The 21,660-nt window shown below is 44.1% G+C and overlaps 4 protein-coding genes across 11 annotated transcripts in view; 1 reads left to right on the top strand and 3 right to left on the bottom strand.

Annotated features, from left to right (window-relative positions):
• The window catches only part of LOC126558244 (isocitrate dehydrogenase [NAD] subunit gamma, mitochondrial), a 517,410-nt gene that overhangs the window by 327,535 nt on the left and 168,215 nt on the right, over positions 1-21,660 (bottom strand). The gene's annotated exons all lie outside the window — the stretch shown is intronic.
• On the top strand, positions 780-6,141 carry LOC126556841 (uncharacterized). Its single transcript, XM_050212365.1, has 6 exons — positions 780-1,213; positions 2,746-4,152; positions 4,238-4,902; positions 4,967-5,138; positions 5,206-5,403; positions 5,494-6,141. The coding sequence occupies exons 1-6, from the start codon at positions 862-864 to the stop codon at positions 6,114-6,116; spliced, it is 3,417 nt and encodes a 1,138-aa protein (XP_050068322.1). The 5' UTR covers positions 780-861; the 3' UTR covers positions 6,117-6,141.
• On the bottom strand, positions 7,432-8,696 carry LOC126558382 (developmentally-regulated GTP-binding protein 2). Its single transcript, XM_050214392.1, has 3 exons — positions 8,621-8,696; positions 7,685-8,550; positions 7,432-7,594 (listed from the first exon to the last, which is right to left on the bottom strand). Exons 1-3 carry the CDS (start codon positions 8,682-8,684, stop codon positions 7,433-7,435), a joined length of 1,092 nt encoding a protein of 363 aa, XP_050070349.1. The 5' UTR covers positions 8,685-8,696; the 3' UTR covers position 7,432.
• LOC126556861 (low-density lipoprotein receptor) overlaps positions 19,505-21,660 on the bottom strand; it is a 161,988-nt gene continuing 159,832 nt past the window's right edge. For 5 of the 6 annotated variants that reach the window (XM_050212399.1, XM_050212395.1, XM_050212394.1 and 2 more), the window contains one exon: positions 19,505-19,564. In XM_050212399.1, the coding sequence (XP_050068356.1) occupies positions 19,520-19,564 (45 nt within the window). In that variant the 3' untranslated portion in view covers positions 19,505-19,519. Of the gene's footprint in view, positions 19,565-21,520; positions 21,632-21,660 lie in introns of those variants that run through there. The other variant, XM_050212397.1, reaches the window with a different exon arrangement.

Here is a 21,660-nt window from a genome sequence, read left to right as displayed (position 1 = left end):
CCGCTTTTCCAAGGGAAAACTCGCACTCGGAACACTCGGCGCTTCTGTTTACGCGGAGAAGCGCGCGCGGTCAAACAGGCAGGCGTGCGTGTGTATCAATATCAACAGAACACACACACACGGATTTTCACCACGATGTTTTCCCGATTTTTTCCATCCAAAAGCGTGGTGTATGCGCGTGTCGCGAACACCGCTGACGTGAAGCTTTCGTGGTGATTTTCCTTCAGGCAGGGGTGCAATCGGTTGCGGACAGTGCTCTCGTGCGGACCGATTTTTATCGTTTCGGACTGCCCTGAGTTCTAGAGAAAAACCCCCCCTGTACATGCAAGTATTGCATTTATGTGCTGCGGAAATTAATTCCGTGAAGTACAATCGACCACAAAGTACAAACGGTTGTTTGTTCGAGTTACGAACAGGTTCTTTGTTTGAGTGTTAGTGTTTGGTGAAAATTGAAAAACCTCCCGTGCGAACATTCCGTCACATATGTTAGCGAAAAAGGGAGCCATCACCGGGCGACAGTGGTTGTAAAAACCGTGTGGCTTAAGGAAAGACACTTTTCCATCAGTAGCAGCACAACAGGATCGAACAGAGTGGAAACTGTGGAAAATAAAAGGGCACAACAATAGGCAACAGATTACCCTTTTTCCGGAGCTGTATTGTTTTTCTTTTCTTCTTATTGTTTGCTCGAACTGGAGCGGAAAATTCAGTTCCAAGCGCACAACGCTTCGTCTCGCTCGCTCTCCGCTCGGCCGTTTGTCAAAGGACGTCCTCTCCCCAACATATCGTTTCAAGGTGGTGCACCCATTACTAAAAACCCTTGCAGCGGGACGGCACGGAGGGCGTGTGGTGCAGGCGGCCACCATGGAGCTGATACGGAAGAAGATGAAACCGTACCAACCGTCGGAACAGCTGGTGGTGCGCGATAGCGTCAGCCTCAGCATGGACGAGGACCTGAGCGATGACGTGGAGGACGAGGTGTTTATACGGGACGGGCGCACCTGTCGCACGTACGAGGATCGGGGTGCGAAACGGCCACTCATGGCACCGCGACGCAAGTACGGCAAAGCAACAAGTGGCAATGGGAGTGCGGGTGGAAACGGGGTGGGTGGCGTGCGGTCGTCGAGCCCCATCCTCAAGAAGTATCGCCGCCGGAAGTGCTGGAAGTGTTGCGAACCATTTTGCTACGGGTTGGCTGCGGTGACTGTGCTTATCGGTAAGTGTGTATGTGTCTGTAGCAGCAAAAGGATATGCGGTGAGAACTTAAGACGCAAAAGGACAAAGCGTAGATATAGCAAAAAAAAAAAAATGGAGGAAACTTGAAAGGATAAACCGCAACGCGGTGAACCTAAAGTGTGAAGGTACAGGTTTTCCATCGTGCGTGGTTGCTCTGTTGGCGCAGTAACACACGTCGTATGGAGATGGTCAACCATATTCACACCGGTTGTTAGTTTTAATGAGTTTATGAATTATTGACACCTGCCGAGTACGATAATGATGACCTTTTCTGCGTTCGCCTGTGTTGGTTAGCGAATTTTTGGATGAATTGACAAAAAAACTTTTTCCGGTGGTGTCGGTGGTCAACGATTTGATAATTTACCACCTTGAATGTTTTGCCAGGAGAAAATTTTATAAGAAGAATCCTTTTGGTAAGGATATCCGCACCGCCAAATCGCTCAGGTATCTTGTCCACACCAGTTGTGGGAAGTCCGGATTAGATAAATTAATCCATTCCAACTACTACGTTAAAATCTGGTTTTAATTCAACTCCGGAGTAATCCTGAAAAATGCTCCACAGGAATCCAGAATGTACCCCGGAGTTAAATACGGAGTTTACTCTTAAGTACCCCGGAGTTAAATCTGAAGCTGACACCGCAGTGCACTGCGGAATCAACTGAAGGTTGCACCGGATTGCCTTCTTCGCCTCCATAAACGGTCCATGGCTGTCAAGTGCCTTAAATGGATGTGCACAAAGAATTATGCATTTGTGAATTCAACTAGGCAATCACCTGCTACGTCGAGTTGATCACAAACAGAATGATGGATGATTGGTCATGGGGTCAAGTTTGCCCAAAACTATTTTATTGATCACTGTAGAAGGATGGGTGTTCAAGGTTTATCTTCATTTCAACCAGTGATAAGGTCGGGCGATTTTCATGCAATACTTGTTGAAGGGACGACAACCCAACGGCAAATGGATGGGAAAAACAAATATGAATGAGGCGGTCCGGTGTGGAGGCGACAGTCCACACCCGGGATCTATCCTCTTTCCGCACCGTTTCTCCGTAGGAAGGACCAACTGTAACTATGTGGTATCTACGTCTCGTAAACCATTAGATGGCAGGCATGACCTAGCAGGTCGTTATCCAAGCCAAGAAGAAGATATTTGAGTGATGTAAAATGAAGAACCCATTTTCCCCAGCCTTAATGCTTTATGAGGATCACAAAGACAAAACGGTAGAAAGAGGTTATCTCCAAAATTGCTAGCCTGTACGCTGCTCAGAAACCATCCACCTCGTTTGATGCTTTCGCATACCTTTATCCAGATACTTCTTGGGTATTTGGACACTACATTCCTGGTTGTTTTTCGAAGTTTTTGCCTTGCGCCAATGGGAGAGGCTGTTGTAGACGCTAAATCAATTAGAGCCTCTGTCACACCGAGTTAGACGATTCTCCAAGCATCCTTGCTTTAATTTTGTTTTTAAGTAAGGGCAAAAATTAACTCCACCTTAATGTATAATTTCGCAGGACTAATAGTGTTGGCCGCCCTACTTCTGACGGCTTTCCCACAACCACTGCAAAAGATCAAGATATGGTTTCACAAGGAGTCCGCTTTCAGTAGCGCCGTTATCCGGGACAAGTTCAGCAGTTTAATGTATACTGCCGATGGTAACACCTACGCCGCTTCGGACGGAAGCAACGGAACGCTGGAAGTGGTCCCATGCACCCAGATAACCGTTCAAAACGTATGGACACGTGTAATTGCTCGCGTCAACACTGAAAGCCCTCTACGGAAGCTGGACGTGAACGGCGACGGTGTGGACGACATTATCGTCGGGTACGGGATCGACGAGATGGTAGACGAAGGAGTGAGAGATTACATACCCCAGTGTACATCGCGCAAAACTGGCATCACCGATCTGTGCGGCGGTGGACTGTTGGCACTGAACGGGATCGATGGTGAAACACTGTGGCAACGGTGGACTTCGTTTACGATTTTTTCGCTAAAATGTAACATCGACATCAACTCGGACGGTGGCAACGATTGTGTGGCGGCTGGTCGTGGTGGACTTATACTGGCGCTCGATGGACACAACGGTCGTATACTGTGGGAGCTGAAGGATTATTCGGATTTGGAAAGCTACGCCGAGATAAGCATCGATCTGTACACGATCAATGTGGTGCGGGACTTGAACGGGGACGGCATATCGGATCTGATTGCGGTACACGTGGAAGAAACGCAACGAGCGCACGGTGGTCACATTAAGCTGATCTCCGGTGCTACCGGTACAATATTACGCAGCATTCCCACTCCTTACCGGGAGGAAATGTTTGTTCCGATACAGGAGCTGGCAAAAGCGGATGGTTCGGATGCATTTCTGGTGGTTACTGGGGGTCAAAATTCACCCGGCGGTGTTTATGTACTCAAGCAGGAGAACCTCATGAAGTACCCGGGGGAAAATGCATTCGAACCAATCGTGCGACTAGAGTCGTCCGGATTCATGGTACCGGCCGTACTGACCGATCTGAATGGAGACGGTACGGAGGACATTGTGGTCAGTTCGTTTAACTCGACCGTGTACGCGTTTGATGGGGCGAATCGTACACAGCTGTGGACTTTTACGATCGCTGACTCGGAGAGCGTTAGTTCTATCGTACCCGGACACTTTGATCATGACAATGTGACGGACTTTATGGTGAAGTACAACACGGGATCGGGATTTCCGATCTACTACTACTCACAGACGATGATCATAAACGGTACGAATGGGAAACCATTTTTGGACAGCTCGATCAAAGATTCTGGCGGTCCTAACGGATTGCTGGGAGGCATAACTATTTCTCAAACCGGCGGAGGAGATTTATTTCTACATTGGCAAACACAGTGCAGAAATCGCACGGCGGACACTACGGATGAGTATCAGTTCATACCCGGTAAGTATCTCGGAAAGGACCGTTTGATGAGCGAGAGAAAAACTTGCTTAAATTCTTCCTGTTCTTCGCATGCCATTAATTCCAGAAAGCGACGTTATTCAACAATCACGTGCGGACACATGCGCCTTGCGCTACAATCAATCGTCAGTCCTCAAGCTGTACGCCATAACGCGTCACGTGGAGCCTCCGGGAGCGGTCATATTCTCGTCCGATGACTTAACCATCCGGCTGAACGAAACGGGCACTTCGGAACAAGCACAACCAAGCTATGTGGCACCGATGAAGCATCCCAAGATGAAGTTGAAGGGACGAAACGATGGACAGAGCAGTGCAACAATGCGCAAAACTTCCGCCGAAGCTGCAGCCGTAGGGCAGCAAGCAACGAACCAGGCGGACGTGCATATGGATAAAAAGTTGGCTCCATCGCAGCAGACCAACCCGGTCGGAGTGGTAGTGGATGGTCCGGGTCAGGCAGCGGTCCTTGGCAGTAGACGAAAGGAATCCTTCCGTGGACAGCAATCCGCAGCAGTGGCACAATCGATTGATACATTGGCCGAGGAAGAAGCTAAACGGCAGGAGAAGATGGCACTGAACAACGTGTACAAAAAGTATATCCTGAATGCGAACGATCAGGATGCTCAGGTTGGGGATCTTGCCGGACCGCTTGGTGGGATGGGTGAGGAGGGTAGAGGTGGTGACGAACGCAAGCCGTACATTTATCTTCCTTACGATCAAATAGAGCAGGAAGGTGTAAGTACTCTTGGATTGGGCATCATCAAAATAGAAAATGGCTTCTAATGTCCGATTCTTGCAGCGCAATCCTTACTTGGCAAATCAAATCCCACAGGCTCCGGTTGGTGGTTTGGATTATGACTATGGAACATCACCGCTGGAACAGGAAGAAGGTCGACCAATCCCTGCACCGTACAAGCGTCCACGATATCGCTCCAACGGTCGAGACGTTCGCAGCAAGTTTGGGGTTTTTGGTAAGATCAAAACGATTTAGTAAATTCAAAAATCGTATCATCTAAATAGTTTTGTTGTGCCTTCCAGACGACATAGAGCTTCACGATCGTTCACTGGAGGAGCAGGTATTCAACGAGTCCAATCCAAACTCGCAGATCGTAAAAAAAGTGCTGCTAAACGATGAGATTATGGATGATTTGAAGAATGCCGATCTTGGAACCAAGGGTTCTAAAGAGACACTCTGGGATTTGGAGATGGAAAAGGAGGCCAAGGAAGCGATGAACGGTAAGGATTGGCAATCAGAAAAAGGAACATCAGGAAGGTTTTATCTTTGACATTGTATGATTTTTATCTTATGGCATTGTTTCTTTCCAGATGTCAACGCCATGAACTATGAGTATAATAATAAGGCGAGACGTCAAGTCGGAACAACTGTCCCGGTCAAAACGACGACAAGCTCATCCCCATCAACAACCAGTCCAATAGTTGCAGTGCAGAAACAGCGCACCGTTCTTCCAAACGAAAACATTCTTCCCTCGATCGCATCCACGGGTGTACTGCTGAAATCGGTCAGCAACGCTGGCCGAGACACCACAACGACCGCCGCTTCCACCACACCCTCCACCCTTGTCCCGTCAACCATCGATTACGTATTTGTGATGAATATCCGCGAATCGGAACAATATCCACCATTGTTTCTCGATTCCGATCTAAGCTGTATACAGGAAAAGATGCAAGCCTACCGTACGTACCGGAACGAGGATATGGTGCAACTGGAGAAAAAATTCTTTGCCCAATGTTTGAAAGCACGGTTGCCCGACTTCCTGACACCACAGTTCCCGCGGTTCGAGACACAAATTATCGTCACACGGCTAGAGATTGGATGTGGCTGCAGTGCCGATCTGAATCCGACGCGTGAAGTTTGCTCGAAGCTGCACAGCTACGAGCAGCAAAGGTGGACCCAGTACATGGGCAACGAAGGGCACGGTCGGTACTGAAGCAGTGCCGGGGAGAAAGAACAGATCTTTTGAGGACTCTGTGATCTCTTCTCGACAAAAGGATCTTTTTTTGAATTCTTTTTTTCTTTCCATGCAATATGGTGGAAGTATCATGGTGCCATTTTCTTGTTTTGCTCTGTTTTGTAACAAACTGTTAAAGGGCGCAACTGGCACAAATTCTCAGCCGTCGTACAAAAACAATATGGGCGATCAGCACCAGACTTTTAGCATACATTGGAAAGCTTCAACAAATATTTTCCTTTCCTTCCTCGGTGTAAAGTAGGGTAGGCAAAAAGGGGGAGTTTGCATGGTGTTTCAACTACTACCACCACCACCACCATTAACAACTACTACTTGAGTGAATCGCAGATAGGACAATCCCCTTACGCAAAGTGAAGTGTTGGTGAATCAGAAAAGAAACTTATATTAATGTACATTTAGAATATCACCCGATTGAGGAAAGCCGATGGCAAGAGGACAAATCTGATAAAGCTACTGATATCATACAATATCGATCAAAAGTATTATCAGAGTAGATGAGATCAGGACACAAGCATCAGCAGTATAGGAATGGTAGTGCAAATGGAATATTTACAAGAAATGGTATCGAGCAATTTGAAGCTACTAACTATGTAACGAGAAAAAAAGAAGTGATTAATGGTTGCAGGGACATGTAGAGAGAACTTGAAGATGTGTAAATATAGTGTGTGGAATGGAAAACGAATGTACTGTGCCAGCTTTGAGCATGCCAACATGAGGTAAGCACCATCGAAAAATTACTTTTATCGTAATGTTTGTGTTTATTTAAACGAGTAACCAAGGACAAAAGGCGAACCACGGAACAGAACCGATTTCAGTACATTCTTCAGAGGGTCTTTACAGGGTTTACCAGGCCACAGAACAAGCATTAGAATAGCTGGAACAATGCCGGATTCGAGATGCACAACATTTTCTAACTTGAACACACGTTTCATCTGTTTATCTATGCTGTTTTTTAATCGATAAAACAACTTGCAATTGGTTTAGAAAGCCGTCAGCCCTGTTGACAAAATTGCCTTAATAACCACTACTAAAGGATTTTTCAGTACAAATTTGGCTCAATAGTGCCTTAGTTGACAGATTTTTTCCATAGAGGAATTTTACGATGTTCGAATTTGGCTTTTTTCTGTGCTATTCTAATACTTGTTCTAAGGGCTGTAGTAACCTGTATTCTATATTGCAATGACGAAACCTCCCCATCATGGGGACAATTCTCTCTCTCTCTCTCTCTATCAGGGGAATTGATGCGATCTTTTTTCTCTCTCTCTGTCGAAGAATTACTTTTTAACGACCTGAATCACGTCCTCATCGTTCATGATGTGCGAAATGCCCACCCGTTGAGGTGAATATTTCGTCGATGTGCCCCATACGAGCGCATACTTGAATTGGGCCGCAAGTGTACGATGAATTGCGTGACATACGTGTTCCACCGTGACACCCTGAAAATTTGAAAATTGCCAATTTATAACACCTTTAACGGAACACCACGATCAGTTTTCTTCAGTTTTTAACCGCTCAAAAACGCTTACCCTTCGTAGAATAAGACCATCATCAAAGTCTGGCGGTGCACCCGGCTTTTTGGTGTACACCCGGATGAGCTGCAAATGTTCCCACAACACTTCCAACAAGTAGTCCAGATTGAGATGCATGTTGCAGCTAACCACGACCGAGTACGGTTGCCGGGCGAGCCGATCCACCTCTTCGATCGAAATCTGATCGATCTTGTTGTACACGTAGATGCACGGCAGATAGATCCGATTCCCGGACACGACATCGATAAACTCGTCCTCGGTACAATCCTCCCGGAACAACACTTCCGCGTTAAAGATCTTGAACGAGTGCAGTATCGTTTGGACCATCTTTTCGTTACAGCGCGTCAGTGGGCACGTCGCGTTAAAGCTTACGCCTCCACCCTTCTTGATCTTGAAGTAGATGTTCGGCTTTCGTTTGTTCAGCCGCAAACCGACCGATTCCAACTCGTACTCTAGCAAATCCCGGTGTACGTTCGGTTTCGTTGCGTCCAGCATCATCAGTACCAGATCGGCCGTACGCGCGACCGCAATGACCTGCCGACCACGACCCTTACCTTGCGCAGCACCTTCAATAATACCGGGCAAATCGAGCAGCTGTATGTTGGCGCCCTTGTACTCGATCACACCCGGAATGCAGGTGAGCGTCGTGAATTCGTAGTTCGCTGCCTCACTTTCCGTTTTGGTCAGCGTCGACAGTAGCGTAGATTTACCGACCGAGGGAAACCCGATCAGGGCAATGCGAGCATCGCCCGACTTGAGCACATCGAACCCGTCACCCTTTTCGCCCTTCTTCGATGGTTCTAGCAGCTGTGACCGGTACTTGGCAAGCTTCGCCTTCAGCAAACCCAGATGGTACTCGGTCGCTGATGGAACAGAAACATGAAGCAGAGAGGTTACAGCTGCACACAATAATACATACACACAGTGGCTTACCTTTATTTTTCTGTGTTTTCGCAATTTCCTTCTCGATGTCCGAGATTTTCTCCAAGATGCCCATGCTGAGGACGGGGCTGCTCGACCGGTCGAATTTTCTAACGAACCAGATGCTATCGTGCAGGCAGCGTTAGGCTGTAAGTTACAGTACGACAACAATAAGAAATAGGCCTAAATTGTGGGGATTTGGTAGGAAAAACGGGGCAAAATTATTAAGGTTCCTGCGTGGTTTTGCGTGGTATTGGAACCTGCCGCAGATTGCGAAACGTCAGTCAAAACAAACCCTTGCGTCAATGCGCTGTACAAGACTGGTTCATTTGTTATTGCGTATCGAACTGTCTTGCACTGAACGCCATGTTGACTTTCTGTTTGACAGCTCCGACAGTGTCGAGTTGATTTTGAAATTTACAGTGCTGCACAACATTAACCGTTATTTGTATAAATTTGTTATTTATTCAATTTCTAATTATTTGTTGTCAGTGGTTGTCAGAAAATCTACAAGTTGATAATGTGGCAGATCTTATAGAAAATCTCTTAATTATTTATTAGATTATTTATTTGACTTCTTATCCCAATGGATTCTTTTGATTGGCCATTCTGTATACCATCCTTTTTATCTTCTTCTAGCTTTAATGACCGTAAGGTCACGCTGGCTATCGAATGGTTTATTATAGTAAACTTCTAGCTAGTCTAGCTAGACTTGTCGATACCACGTTGTTGTATAGTCAGTCCTCACTTCGCGGGGTCTTTTAATCAGATGTATCGCCAACACCACCAAAAGCTAAATGACGCAAAATATAGCTTATTTTACACGGTACAGATTTAAAATAAAGATGATCTCCGAGGTTTCCAACTGCAAGTCTCCGGCGGCTCTCTCTAATGCCAAGGTGCAGAGAAGACAGGCGAGATAATTGATCTATGGCCTGTTAAGCTTCGCTAGAGAGCCTCTGTAGTCTTAAATAGCTTAACCCTTCTCTCTCCCCGCCAGAGCAGTTATTAAACTTGTATTAACTTCGTCTGTGATGCGCCTAGGGCCTCGTTAGCTGCCTTGCATAAGGCCCCGGTTGCACGATGAAGATCTACAGAGGTTCACTTTGTCTCAAGCAAGCCCCCCCCCCCCTCTCCCCGGGCGGAGAATTTAGGGATCACGATGGAGTTCCAGAGAAAAATGCGTGACCCAAAGATGCATCAAACGGTATGCAGCACGCCCGCATCAGACCAAAATTGAGCGAGTTATCGCTTTTTTCCACGAGCTAAGGTGGTCCCAGAAACTCCCGGTTATTGCAGTAAAACACTTTCCCCCCTTAGCTACCAGAGATGCAACGCAACAGTATGCTGCCTTGATCGGTCCAAAAATAAGCGAGTTATTGTCGAATTTGCGCAGAAAACCCCTTTTTCGTGGAATAATTGGACTGGAGATGGACAAATCGGGGTGGGATGTTCCAAAGACGCCTAAAACAGTATGCGGAATGCCCCGATCGGACTAAAAATGAGGTAGTTTGGTCGATTTTCCACGGCCAAGGGAGTATAGAAACTCCCAGAAAATTCGGCCAACAGTATTCCCGTGGAAAATCAACGATATCATAATGAGTATCATATTGCTTTTAAACCGTGCATCTTTTTGTCCAAAATCCCACCCCGAACCCACCGCTTAGTTATTGCGGAAAAAAGTGCAGAAAAGAGTTTTTTTGTGGAATAACTCGGCAGGAGGTGGAGGGATCGGAATGGGGTATTGAACAGAAAGATGTGCGGTCCAAAGACGCATCAAACGGTAGGTCACTCATTCCGATCAGATCGAAACTGAGCGAGTTATCGCTGATTTTCCTCGGGAATGCTAGGAATTTTCCTCAATAACTCGTCAGGAATTAGAGATAACGGGTTGAGGTGTTCTACATAAAGGTGTGCGGCCTAAAGACGCATCCAACGGTATGCGTGAAAATCCGATCGGTTCAGGAATGGCCGAGTTATCGTGGATTTTCCACGAAAATGCTGCTGGCACAATTTCCTGGGAGTGTTTTGAAATTGCCTTCAGTTTAATATCCCTATTTAGTTCCCTGTAATATTGAAAAACACGCTGTGGAAGTCTCTTTGAAGGAAATTTTAAGAAAGAAACAAAAATGAGAAACTATGATGACGAATACTTTGTTTGGGGCAATAATTCCAGTTTGAAACGGAATGCTGGGGTTTTCCGTCATAACTGGGTAAGGTGGTGGAGTGGCGGTAAGGTGTAGGCCCCCACAATTACTGGGCGGGGAGTGGAGTGGACGACGCATCCAACGGTTCACCGCAAGCCAAGATCGGACCAGGAATGGCCGAGTTATCGCCGATTTTCTACGACAATGCTTTGGTTCTTCCAAAATAACTCGGCGGGGAGTGGAAGGATTGGGATGAGGTGTTCTACAAAAAGGTGCACGGCTCAAACACATATGGTATGCGGCATGCCAAGATCGCACCAGGAATGGCCGAGTTGTCGCTGATTTTCCACGGGAATGTTTTGGTTTTTCCTCCATAACTGGGTGGGGAGTGGAGGAATCGGGTTGAGGTGTTCTCATAAAGTTGCGCGGCTCAATGACGCATCCAACGGTATGCGGCATGCCAAGATCGGACCAGGAATCGCCGAGTTAACGCTGATTTTCCACGGGAATGTTTTGGTTTTTCCACGATAACTGGGCGGGGAGTGGAGGGATCGGTTTGATGTGTTCAACATAAAGTTGCGCGGCTCAAAGACCCATCCGACGGTATGCGGCATGCCAAGATCGCACCAGGAATGGCCGAGTTATCGCTGATTTTCCACGGGAATGTTTTGGTTTTCCCCCAATAACTGTGCGAGGAGTGGAGAGATCGGTTTGATGTGTTCAACATAAAGTTGCGCGGCTCAAAGACCCATCCAACGGTATGCGGCATGCCAAGATCGGACCAGGAATGGCCGAGTTATAACCGATTTTCCACGGGAATGTTTTGGTTTTTCCTCCATAACTGTGCGGGGAGTGGAGGGATCGGGTTGAGGTGTTCAACATAAAGTTGCGCGGCCCAAAGACCCATCCGACGGTATGCGGCATGCCAAGATCGGGCCAAGAATCGCCGAGTTAACGCTGATTTTCCATGGGAATGTTTTGGTTTTTCCACGATAACAGGACGGGGAGTGGAGGGATCGGTTTGATGTGTTCAACATAAAGTTGCGCGGCTCAAAGACCCATCCGACGGTATGCGGCATGCCAAGATCGCACCAGGAATGGCCGAGTTATCGCTGATTTTCCACGGGAATGTTTTGGTTTTTCCTCCATAACTGGGCGGGGAGTGGAGGGATCGGTTTGATGTGTTCAACATAAAGTTGCGCGGCTCAATGACCCATCCAACGGTATGCGGCATGCCAAGATCGGACCAGGAATGGCCGAGTTATCGCTGATTTTCCACGGGAATGTTTTGGGTTTTCCACGATAACTGGGCGGGGAGTGGAGGGATCGGTTTGATGTGTTCAACATAAAGTTGCGCGGCTCAAAGACCCATCCGACGGTATGCGGCATGCCAAGATCGGACCAGGAATGGCCGAGTTATCGCTGATTTTCCACGGGAATGTTTTGGTTTTTCCATGATAACTGGGCGAGGAGTGGAGGGATGGGGTTGAGGTGTTCAACAAAAAGGTGCGCGGCTCAAAGACCCATCCAACGGTATACTTTTCAAAGCAATCGGTCCAGGGATGACCGAGCTATCGCCGAATTTCCACGGGAATGCTGCTGGTGGAATTTCCCGGAAGTTTGTGGAAAATCGCCTTATTTCCCTTCAATATTAAAAATCACGTTTTGGAGTGCTTTCTAAACGGTATTTAAAGAAAGAAACAAAAATGAGATCGAATGAATTAAAATTGAAGAAAAAGTTTAAATTATGCCGGAAAAATATTTGACTTGTCGGAAAGAAATTATTTTCCAGTCCGTTTTTAAAATTTCCATTTGCTACCTCCTCGGATTCATGCTCTCCTGTTACTCCTGGTCGAATTTTGCCGCATAAAAATTTTCTGGATTTTTGCCACAAATTTCCGACCAGGAGTAACAGGAGAGCATGCATTCGTGGAGGTTGCTCGGATCGATTTAAAATTCCAAAATCAGTTTTAAAATCCAAAATCAGTTTAAAATTTGGGTTGGAAATTTTAAGTTTGGAATTCAACTTTCAAATTTGCCTCGGGATTTTAAAACTGATTTTGGATTTAAAGTTCGGATTTGGAAATTTTCGGGCGGCACGAGCTGCCTCTTCGAATTCATGCTCTCCTGTTACTCCTGGTCGGAAATTTGTGGCAAAAATCCAGAAAATTTTTATGCGGCAAAATTCGACCAGGAGTAACAGGAGAGCATGAATCCGAGGAGGTAGCAAATGGAAATTTTAAAAACCGGTTGGAAAATAATTTCTTTCCGTCATGACAAATATTTTTCCGGCATAATTTAAGCTTTTTCTTCAATTTTAATTCATTCGATCTCATTTTTGTTTCTTTCTTTAAATATCGTTTAGAAAGCACTCCAAAACGTGATTTTTAATATTGAAGGGAACTAAGGCGATTTTCCACAAACTTCCGGGAAATTCCACCAGCAGCATTCCTGTGGAAATTCGGCGATAGCTCGGTCATCCCTGGACCGATTGCTTTGAAAAGTATACCGTTGGATGGGTCTTTGAGCCGCGCACCTTTTTGTTGAACACCTCAACCCCATCCCTCCACTCCTCGCCCAGTTATCATGGAAAAACCAAAACATTCCCGTGGAAAATCAGCGATAACTCGGCCATTCCTGGTCCGATCTTGGCATGCCGCATACCGTTGGATGCGTCTTTGAGCTGCGCACCTTTTTGTAGAACACCTCAACCCGATCCCTCCACTCCTCGCCCAGTTTTGGAGGAAAAACCAAAACATTCCCTTGGAAAATCAGCGATAACTCGGCCATTCCTGGTCCGATCTTGGCATGCCGCATACCGTTGGATGGGTCTTTGAGCTGCACACCTTTTTGTTGAACACCTCAACCCGATCCCTCCACTCCTCGCACAGTTATGGAGGAAAAACCAAAACATTCCCATGGAAAATCAGCGACAACTCGGCCATTCCTGGTCCGATCTTGGCATGCCGCATACCGTCGGATGGGTCTTTGGGCCGCGCAACTTTATGTTGAACACCTCAACCCGATCCCTCCACTCCCCGCACAGTTATGGAGGAAAAACCAAAACATTCCCGTGGAAAATCAGCGATAACTCGGCCATTCTTGGTCCGATCTTGGCATGCCGCATGCCGTTGGATGCGTCTTTGAGCTGCGCACCTTTTTGTTGAACACCTCAACCCGATTCCTCCACTCCTCGCACAGTTATGGAGGAAAAACCAAAACATTCCCGTGGAAAATCGGTTATAACTCGGCCATTTTTGGTCCGATCTTGGCATGCCGCATACCGTTGGATGCGTCTTTGAGCTGCGCACCTTTTTGTTGAACACCTCAACCCGATTCCTCTACTCCTCGCACAGTTATGGAGGAAAAACCAAAGCATTCCCATGGAAAATCAGCGATAACTCGGCCATTCCTGGTCCGATCTTGGCATGCCGCATACCGTTGGATGAGTCTTTGAGCTGCACACCTTTTTGTTGAACACCTCAACCCGATTCCTCCACTCCTCGCACAGTTATGGAGGAAAAACCAAAACATTCCCATGGAAAATCAGCGACAACTCGGCCATTCCTGGTCCGATCTTGGCATGCCGCATACCGTCGGATGGGTCTTTGGGCCGCGCAACTTTATGTTGAACACCTCAACCCGATCCCTCCACTCCCCGCACAGTTATGGAGGAAAAACCAAAACATTCCCGTGGAAAATCAGCGATAACTCGGCCATTCCTGGTGCGATCTTGGCATGCCGCATACCGTTGGATGCGTCTTTGAGCTGCGCACCTTTTTGTTGAACACCTCAACCCGATTCCTCCACTCCTCGCACAGTTATGGAGGAAAAACCAAAGCATTCCCATGGAAAATCAGCGATTACTCGCTCAGGTTTGGTCCGATCGGAATGAATGACCTGCCGCTGGATGCGTCTTTAGGCCACACATGTTTTTGTAGAACATCTCAACCCGATTCCTCCACTCCGTCGCACAGTTATCGTGGAAAAACCAAAACATTCCCGTGAAAAAACAACGATAACTCGGCCATTCCTGGTCCGATCTTGGCATGCGGCATACCAATGGATATGTCTTTGAGCCTCGATTCCTCCACTCCCCGCCCAGTTATCGTGGAAAAACCAAATCATTCCCGTGGAAAATCAGAATCAGATCAGAAATAATAGGAGCATAATATACATACATTTAGCCAACTTTTAGATAAGTTTTACGTACAATTTAACAAGTATAATAATTTTAAACCCCATGCAAAAGTACTTGTAGCTTAGGCCGATCTTTGTTAAAGTAATTATATTTTCTAATTATTTTTTTTAGCGTATTTGACTGCTTGCCGGTAATGGAGGTCGTCAAGCTAAGAAAGAAAGACTCCTTGCCAAACAGTTTTTACAGTCAAGATAAGATTTTTGTCTCTTTTAGATTAACGATCAACAATCAATAAACTAGTGAGTGTAGAGAAAGAAAATTAGCTAAAAATTGGATTACAGGGCTTCACAAGGGTAGCAAAAATAAAAAACTAACCAAACATAGATTCAGTGTGATACAGGATCCACCGAATTTCTACCCCGCTTAGGACCACTGAGGGGCTAAATCAGCCACTATTTGATTTCGAATGTAATGGAAGATTTAGCTGGCTCGAAACGATTATGTCAGAAAAAAAACTGATCCAACTCGTCTGGTTTGTTTGTTTGTCTTTTTTTTTATTTTATTTATTATAGTACATAGTTTCAATCTCTTTACCACATCATTTCGTTTTACTAGCCACATGCCGCCTGCAAGTTTCGCTTCCCAAAACTGCTCACAAGCCTGTCCTCTCCCACCTTCAATGCACGCTGCACCTTCACCGGCTCTCGGACCCTTAAGCGTTAAGATGTATATATAACTAAGATTAAATCCTTTGTTTTTCCTTTTCCGTTTTGCTATATTAATCTGTATATCTGTATGTACAAAAACCCATAATTAACTTTGTTTCTCTGCTTGCTTGCTTGCATGCTTAAACCTACAGTTGTGTCTCTCGGCTATATATGCTGCTGTTTGCCCACGTTGTGCCCCACGTGCCATGCTGCTTTGAGCAGTTGCAGCCGTTGGTGGCCTGCAGCTTACTTACGTTGATTGGTGGAACGGAATATAAAGTTGAAGTGTGTTAGCGACAAAAGATAAACGACTTCTTCTGCCCCGTCTCATTACAACGAATTGTGTTATTTCCATCGAAACATCGAATACACACTTATTTCACCGTGGTCAACCGTGTGCGTAGTGACATCACAATTGGCATTCAACGCATTTGTCACTAATTTGAGTTTTTGTTTGCAACATTTCATTTTTACATCGAACCAAATCCGCACTCCGTGCCGAAACATTATTAAAAATACGGAAAATTTATCAGCGCGTTTGTCTTGTCGTGTCTGATTTTTTAAACTTTACTCTCAGATTGGTGGACATTTTTAATGCTTCTTGATTGAACTGGTTCTGTAGTTTCTCTGGTTTCTGTGTACCGTAATCATGCTTCGCAAACGTATAATATTTACACTTTTTGTTTGTTTGTTTGTTTGTTTGTTTGTTTTGCATTCTATTCCATTAACTTTTCAATATCCATTTTGTTATTTCCAATGTTGAGCTTTTTTTTGTTATGGTTTTCGCAGCTTGTTCTTTGTTTAAACCATTCTTTGTTGCTGTATTCATATCTTACGTATTACATTAAATCTGTCAAATGGTGTAAATTTAATTATATTGAATTTGTATGGGTTTTTGTTGTTGCTTGACTTTGTTGATTTAGAATGAATGAAGATGACAAAAATTACTACACTTATGCATTGACCAGTAGTTGCAGAACTGGTAGTAGTGGTAGCCTTCCGTGTGTGTGTTTTTAAATCTGAAGTTTGTAAGGGACACGTGAGAGAGACCCAAAGCATGATGACACCGCTGCTCTCGGCTGCTTTCTAATAAAGTTTGAGCTTTTTCAGTAAATTATTTTCCCCATTTTGGCCATATCCATTCCTTTTCCCGGTCAGACCATTTTGTTCCCTTGCACATGAGTTAGTGTGTTTAGAAAAATGGGATCTAAAATTAGCATAAATGAGTTTGTTATAGGCTATGAAACGATGGTTTCTTATCGTTTTGCTTTCTACGTAATTAAAAATCTCTCATCTCTCTATAACAATTCTGTTTAGTGGTTCTGGTGATAACGAATCACCGAATGGACTTTAATGTAATCACAAAACAGCCGATAACAGGAGACAGAGTGCAGTGTTACCGGCCACCGTTAGGGGTTTTGTTGGATGGATTATTGGCATTTGGCTACCGTTGCGCTAGGAATAGATTAAACCCCCCCACCATTTGTAACCATTTCGGGTGGCGATGCGAGCTTCCATTTTTACTAAAAAAAAACGGACTATTAAACGTGTGTTTGTGTGTAAAAAGTTTTTGGCCTTATTATAGTAGAACAAATGTTTTCTTTTTTTTTGTTTTTGTTTTGGCAAAGTGCTCTGGTTTTTGGGGATTTTGTAATTTGTATTTTGCTTATGCTAGTGAAGATCCTTGCTGTGCATTTTGCTTTCCGCAATGGGTTGCATCCAAAGTTCGCTACGGTTTAGTTTGAGCAAATGTCTATACACCCGGGCGGACCACCATGGGGCGGACGTCTCATTTGGGCTAAGAATGGGAAATATGTGAGCAAAAACCGAACGCAATAATCCTAATCACGTCTCACGACAATCGCATGCTTTCTTTTATCTTTCGATTTCATACAAATTCTCGCCTTGGTACTTCCTCCTTGTTTCTATATTATTCTAACGCTCTGCATGGGAAGAACATATTAGTAGTTTGCGAAACATTAGGTGCTACAGGTGCAGCATACAGAGCTAATAAACGTTACACTGCTAGAATTGGATTGAGACGCAAAAAAGATGGCTGGATCCGGGGACGAACCGGGGACAAACAGTTGTTCTACACTTTTGCGTTTTTTTTTTTTTTGTAATATTTTGAATTCTATCGCAACAAGGCGCTAACAGAAATAGTGGAACAAATTGTTCCTGGATGCTCTCTTTAAACAATGAAACAGGAACATTTGATAACATGCGCGTTTTGTTTGGGAAGGAACATGTCTCTATCTACGCTGTGTAAATTGTGCTACATTGGATTGGGTGCAGTGTAAGAAAACATGTGAAAGTGGTGGAAATGAAGTGTTACTAATGAGAAAAAAGTTGTCATCCAAACTAAAGCATTCAAAAGGAAAATAAGATAAAAATGAATGAAACAAAAAAAAACAACAAAATAAATTTACACTACATAACGAAACAGGACTGGTGTATTTACAATTAGTTATTTAATTTTTATCCCCCCGCTCCGTGAGTATCGTCTACAATTCACGGACGAAATTGTTCCTTTCCAAAATGGTCACAATATACGGCACAACAACACTGGTGCTGTGTGCATCATGACGAATTGGCTCCCCTCCCTTTTCAGTCTACCATTTTACTAGGAGTCCTTTCTAACCTAACCTCGATTTTTGTTGTTGAGTTTTTAATTTTGAAACATATAACATTAAACAATTGTCACACTTTCGTTACTACCATTTGCCCTAAACCAACACAGTTGTAAAGAAGCCCAAAACACGCACACCTGCAACTAACTTGTTGTCGCAATACAGTAAACGAACGAAGCTTAACAATGGTTACCTAAATAAACTCTCCCATGTCTGGGGGCCGGGCAGACATTTTTCACTACTTAAAGAGCTACAAAAGAATTTTACATTAAACAACCCCAAAAGAATGATTCACCTTTATATCCTCGATCATAGCATCTACTCACAGTCGCACTTTCCACCTGGCCAGTATGCAATCGTATAAATTGCAATCGAAAAAAAAATTTGATTTAGTAGTAGTAGTACATCAAAGTAATGTAGGCTTAGCGTGTTTAGGAAGAGCTTTGGGATGGTTTCAGTTCACACACAAAAAAGGAGAAAAACAAAACAATTGTTACTGTGCACACATACACGCGTGCCATGAAAAAGTCTGATGGAGTATTATACAAACGACATAAATACGAGGCAAGAAATATACCAATTGGCAAAGTGTAACGCGGTTTGATTTTAATTTTCAATTTTTTTCCTCAACTAAAACCAAAAGCAGTCGTTCTTCCCCTAGAACTGAGCGTATTGTATACATCGGTATGTATTGCGGGATTTATGAAGACTGCCTGCTTTATAATTGCTACCTTATACTGCGTATTGGGAAGCTTGGGAAAGGGAAGAGTTGCGTTCAAAAAACCAAAACAATCAAAGGTTACAAACAAAAACGCTTTATAATGGTTTTGTTTTACTCGCTGAGTATTTGCCGGCGGGATGTGGTTCATTCCCTGACCATCCTATAGTCTGTTCTGCGCGTGTATGTGCGGCTGTTGTATCTGTGTTCTCTGTATCTATTTTATTGTTACGAATCTGCTCAATTTGAATTATGATCCACTGAATTTAGTCTACTATCTATTAAATAATATATATATATATTGCACATATACGACACTTGGACTGGTGGTGAAAAATATCGCAGGACTCTCGCAGGACATGATGACGCCGATGTGTCCGATGACTGTTTGTAGTTGATGACTATGCTGCACCGCTAATATCCATTCTGTTGTGTGACCCATCCATCTAGCGCCGTTTGAAAATCACTCCTAGAGTATGCTGGTTGGCCTTTCTCTTTGACTCGCGTGTGTGGTGGTACGTGGATACGACCGAAGAGTGCTTGCTTTTTCTGCTTCTTTTGGTATCATTTAGACAAAATCGTTGGTAGCCGGTCGGGTTAGCGGTTCCTGTGCCTGTGGAGAGGATTTTGCAGAAGAAAAACGAAAAAGGGAGCATTAATAAATGTGAAAATTCGCCTTAACGAACAATCTAAATCGAGAAGCTAAATAAATGAGCTAGAAAATATGTTCAATAAGGATTTTGTTTTTTTTTTTTAACAACATTCATGCGAAACGTTAAACAAAACTGTAAAGAGAGATGGAAGAGTAGCCAACAGGAACGAAAATAAACACTCCGAAACAACGGCTGAACAGTGGCTTACTGGTACGCCATGTGTTGCAGGACGATGGTTGAAATTTTCATCCAGTTGCTACCTTTTCTTTTTGCTGATCTTTTGCATGCAGTTTTGCTTTTTACCGTTTTAACCTTCAACATGTTCGCTTAAAGGACATGAAGCAGGGTTTTCATAATTTTATCAGCTATCTTTAAGATCGATTTAAAAAATATATTCCTGCTTTCGCCAGCTTAACATTATTTAGATAATTAAATAATTAAATAGCTCCATACAAGAATACAAGAATAAAAATAAAGGTAACATATAATTAGGTCAGGGTGGAATGTGTAAATCAAATATTCAATTCGATAAACATTGGCTCCAATTGAATTCAATGTTCAATGTTTTCAATTGGCCAATTTCGATCAGAATGTTATAATCAATTTAAGGCAAAACAACTACAAATGTCGTTGTCGTCCAAGCAAAGATCTTTTCAGTTACAGACATCACCTAAGTTCTGTTTGCGTCCAGCCTTTAAGCTGACATTTTTGTACATAATCCATAAAATAAAGAATACATGGAAAAGGCCTCAAACACATTGAAAAGAATTAAAAAACAAGTCACCGATTAACTGACTTGATCTGAACTGAGCTGATCCGATTAGGTGAATTTTAAAGTTGCTGAAGATATGTTTTCTTGTATCTCTTAAGACATTTCTTTCTTGGATGCCTTGATGTCTTGATTGGGTTGCCACATTGAAGTAACATTTTGGTGAATATTCAGGGGTTTTTTTCCTATCAAATATACCTCACCAAATTGGTCCGTATTAGGCAACACAAAAACACAAACACATGCAAAATTTATGAAATCTGGGTAACCCTGGTCTGGAACTTTACATAGAAACATGGAACCGTTCAAGTACGCATATTCAAACCCTAGAAAAGAAACGCAACAAAAAGTGCAGTGCATGGTTGAGAGGGCAAGAAAAAATTACATTCGCCAAAAAATGAAATATGCAAAATGTGTACGTAAAACTTAAAAAAATATATATATACAAAACACATCGGACGGTGCGCATGCATTTGCTAAGACACATGCCGAGGAACGAAAACAAAAAAGGAAAAACGGAAAAACAATCTACTGCAGTTTTCCAACAACGACAACAACGAACGAACGACTTCGATCGTCCCGACGGTCTTACCTTCCGCGAATGCGAGTCGCAAACATTCAACGAAACACAAACCCATCTCTTGCCGGTTCTGTTTTCGTTTGTACACAGTTTATGTTTCGAAAGTTGGTCGGAGTTGGTGTGATTTTTTTTTCTGCCTTCCATTTGCACAGTGACGGTGTGACCATTTGATGATGTGGTGGTGGTGGTGGTGGTGCAGTTATCACGCTTTCGTGTATGGAACTAATGTGAGTGTTAGTGGACGGTGAAAAGCGGCTGATGATGGACAGTTTTAGTACAAGTTTAGTGCTCTTTTGGGATGAAGAACTGATGGCTGATCAGAACCAAAGTCCAGCGAGATCCAGAGTCCCCACGCTGGCCGAATGTAGGATGGGTCGCAGATTTTCGGGGTGGGCCCAGCTTGAAGGAACAGGTGTGTTGCATTTTCCTTCACTCACTCTCTCTCTCTCTCTTTTTCTCGCTTCTATACGCTTTTGCCCAATGGCCCTTTGTATTTGCTGGTTGTATCTCTTGTTATCTTTTTATCTCGCTTCTTTGTGCGCCGCTTGTTAAACGCACCAGAGACACATACACACACATAATACAAAACCACCACCCTACCACCCTCTACACAGAACTTTAATTTTCATCTAAGCTACTTTGGCAAACACTTCATGTGCGGTAGTGAAATGTATTTATCTGGGGGGAGTTTTTTTTTGTTTGTTATT

Source organism: Anopheles maculipalpis, chromosome 2RL (genome assembly GCF_943734695.1).
Source record: "Anopheles maculipalpis chromosome 2RL, idAnoMacuDA_375_x, whole genome shotgun sequence".
Taxonomy (NCBI): Eukaryota; Metazoa; Arthropoda; class Insecta; order Diptera; family Culicidae; genus Anopheles; species Anopheles maculipalpis.
The sequence above is the reverse complement of the archived record's forward strand: the minus strand, read 5'-3'. Positions and strand labels throughout refer to the sequence as shown.